General features: G+C 38.5%; 1 protein-coding gene across 1 annotated transcript; it reads right to left on the bottom strand.

Moving 5' to 3' along the window:
- Nucleotides 1–632: 632 nt before the first annotated feature.
- On the bottom strand, nt 633–2,182 carry LOC142469776 (uncharacterized). Its single transcript, XM_075576404.1, has 2 exons — nt 2,073–2,182; nt 633–1,709 (listed from the first exon to the last, which is right to left on the bottom strand). The coding sequence occupies exons 1-2, from the start codon at nt 2,167–2,169 to the stop codon at nt 658–660; spliced, it is 1,149 nt and encodes a 382-aa protein (XP_075432519.1). The 5' UTR covers nt 2,170–2,182; the 3' UTR covers nt 633–657.
- Nucleotides 2,183–2,994: the final 812 nt, after the last annotated feature.

Below are 2,994 nucleotides of genomic sequence, written 5' to 3'. Positions count from 1 at the left end.
TACATATATATATATACACATATATACATATATATATATACACATATATACATATATATATATACACATATATACATATATATATATATATACACATATACATATATATATATACACACACTCACACTCACACTCACTCAGTGTGTGTGTGTGTGTGTGTGTGTGTGTGTGTGTGTGTATATATATTATTATACATTCTGAGATGTTATAGAAACGAACACACAACTGATTAAAGGACAAAATTACAATGGCCAAGCAAGGCAAAGGTAAGTAATAATTTACACATAATCCTGCTGTACACGTACAAGAAAGATGTTTGCACTTACTTAGGTGTTTTAATAATTGCATGTGACTAATATGCATATGCAATTCTTACATCAATTAACACACCCAAATGCAATGTTTTGCTGCAAAGTCAATGGCAGCTTCTCTAAACTTAGCAACTGGCTCCTGGTGGACCATTACTGAACAGACGATTACAACATAAATATTTATAACACAATTAATTATGAGTGTTAACATTTCCAAAACTTCACGTGTACAAGAACATAGTTGAAAGTTTGGAAACAACACAGTCTTCAGCATACATACAATAGTAATTAGATAATCTGAAGTCAACAAAACAAGGCCAAAGACATATTTTCTGAATTATAACATTTATTTTTTTTGTTCCTTTTGCGAGCGAGTAACAGGCCTGCTTGTTGTCTCTTGAATTTTCCTTTTTCTTTTGCCACCAACTTTAGGCACAACAGAGCCACTTTGAGTGGCCTCTGGCACTTCACGGGCAGGGCTTGTGGCCAGTGACTGTTCACCTACGGGGCTTGTGGCCAGTGACTCACCTACAGGGCTTGTGGCCAGTGACTCACCTACAGGGCTTTTGGGCAGTGATTCACCTACAGGGCTTTTGGGCAGCGATTCACCTACAGGGCTTTTGGGCAGCGATTCACCTACAGGGCTTTTGGGCAGCGACTCACCTACAGGGCTTTTGGGCAGCGATTCACCTACAGGGCTTTTGGGCAGCGACTCACCTACAGGGCTTTTGGGTAGTGACTGTTCACGGACAGGGCTGGTGCCCAGTGACACATGTGAGCAAGTTGGTAGACACTGCACAAGTGATGGTTGGTCTGTTTCATGTGTGTCTTGTTTTGTTTTTGTCGCCTCCTTTGTAGGTGTCTGCTGCTGAATTTGTACAGATGGCAGCGGTAGGATGTCATCAGGAACCTGCACAGCAATGTCTGCTACTTGACCGGTAACATTTGGGCCTGGTGAATGAATATCAGATGAATGTGGTGAAAACTGACCTGCATGAACAGATCCTGGCTGGGAGGTGTTGAATTGTGGTACATTAGTCATTCTCCAGTAATTAGCTTGTGTTTGCTGAACAACTAATGCTTCGAATGAGGTGTTGATTTTTTGCAACTGTTTAGGCACTTCAATGAAGACTCTGTGGAGATGTGCCAATTGTGATACTGTTTCTTCCTGCAGTCCAATCATCCTTTCCAGCACTGTCATCATGTCTGAATGGCGACGATTTTCTGCGTCCACTATTTTTCCCTCTGAAGCTACAATTGCATCGTATGTGGAAGTTGATGGACGATTTGGCGGTACAACAGTTTCTATTGGCACCTCTTCATGGTCACATGATTGTATTTCAGTCTCTTCTGTGGCGTCATCCTCATCATACTCATCATCCTCATCACCATGATGTTCTAAAAAGAAATGTACACATTATTAAATGGCATGTTAATGTATGCTGTGTTACTATGTAATTGTACTGTGTCCTAAGTAACACCTAACATGTTAGCATACGTTTTATAACCTCATTAAAAACTACCTTGACTTACGAATAATGTTTGGACTCAGTATGAAATATGAATGAATGAAAAGTTGCTCTAAACTCAGAAGTCCTACATGATAATTAACATCACTAACACAATACATGTTGCCTTACACTTAATTTTCACTGACACTAAGTAATCCTATTTAAAGAAGATGTGCAAAACAAATAATGCACATGACAACATAACATATAGAAGAGCACATATTATATGGCCAGCAAATGATACACTCACCTTCTAGTAGTGTTGAGCTGGCTGACCCAGGTGAAGACACTTGTTCCATCTCAGGTGACACATGTCCTCCAGGGGCAACTATATATAACAATAACATAAGTTTTACATTTACATGTGTAAATATTGAACAAACACTTATTGTATGTTCTGTATTTATGATTAACTAACAACATCAGTTCCTTAACCGAAAATGTGTGTGAAAGTGAACATAAATAGTTGTAATAACACTGTACATGCCTGTGTACTTAGAATTTTTGAGTTCCCTAACATACAACATACTATGTTTCTGCAGTAATGCGTGAGGATAAATAGATTAAATGAGTACATAAAAATCATATGTTGTGTAGTGATATCAGTATCATAATGTACATAACTATCATGAGATGACCATTCACAATGGTTATCATGAAGGTGGTCATATTGCAAAAAGTGTTGTTTTTGGTAGAGGATATGTGTGGTACATTAATCGAAGATGTGGCACACCTGAATGTGGCTGTGACTCAACAAGACAACACATGCAGTGTGTGATAATGTGTCTTTCATAGTAGTTCAACTATAGATATGAGTGAACTAATGTGTGACGTACGCTTTGATAAGTAATGAGTTGTTGGGGCATTTAGTAGCTAGAGTTAAGCTTTCAAATGAGTGTGATTAACTTCAGTTGTGCTATTCAGGTTGTAAGAAAGGTATTCCCTTCCCCAAAAAGCCTAATCAGCCACACCTTTCAATGACTTGAAACAGGTGCAAATGGTGTGAACTAAGTTGACCGTGAAATGAGGCTGTAATTAGTGTGTGTGCTGAACCCCACCCCCTCTGTTGAAGTGTATGCTGTGATGAGATATTAATTGCAGCTGCTTTAACACAATGGTAGATGAGCTAAGTAGTCATCTGCAGTGTTTAAGTTATGAAAACAATGACATAA

Source organism: Ascaphus truei, chromosome 1 (genome assembly GCF_040206685.1).
Source record: "Ascaphus truei isolate aAscTru1 chromosome 1, aAscTru1.hap1, whole genome shotgun sequence".
NCBI classification, from domain to species: Eukaryota; Metazoa; Chordata; class Amphibia; order Anura; family Ascaphidae; genus Ascaphus; species Ascaphus truei.
Note: the sequence above shows the minus strand (reverse complement) of the source record. Positions and strands in the feature narration are given on the sequence as shown.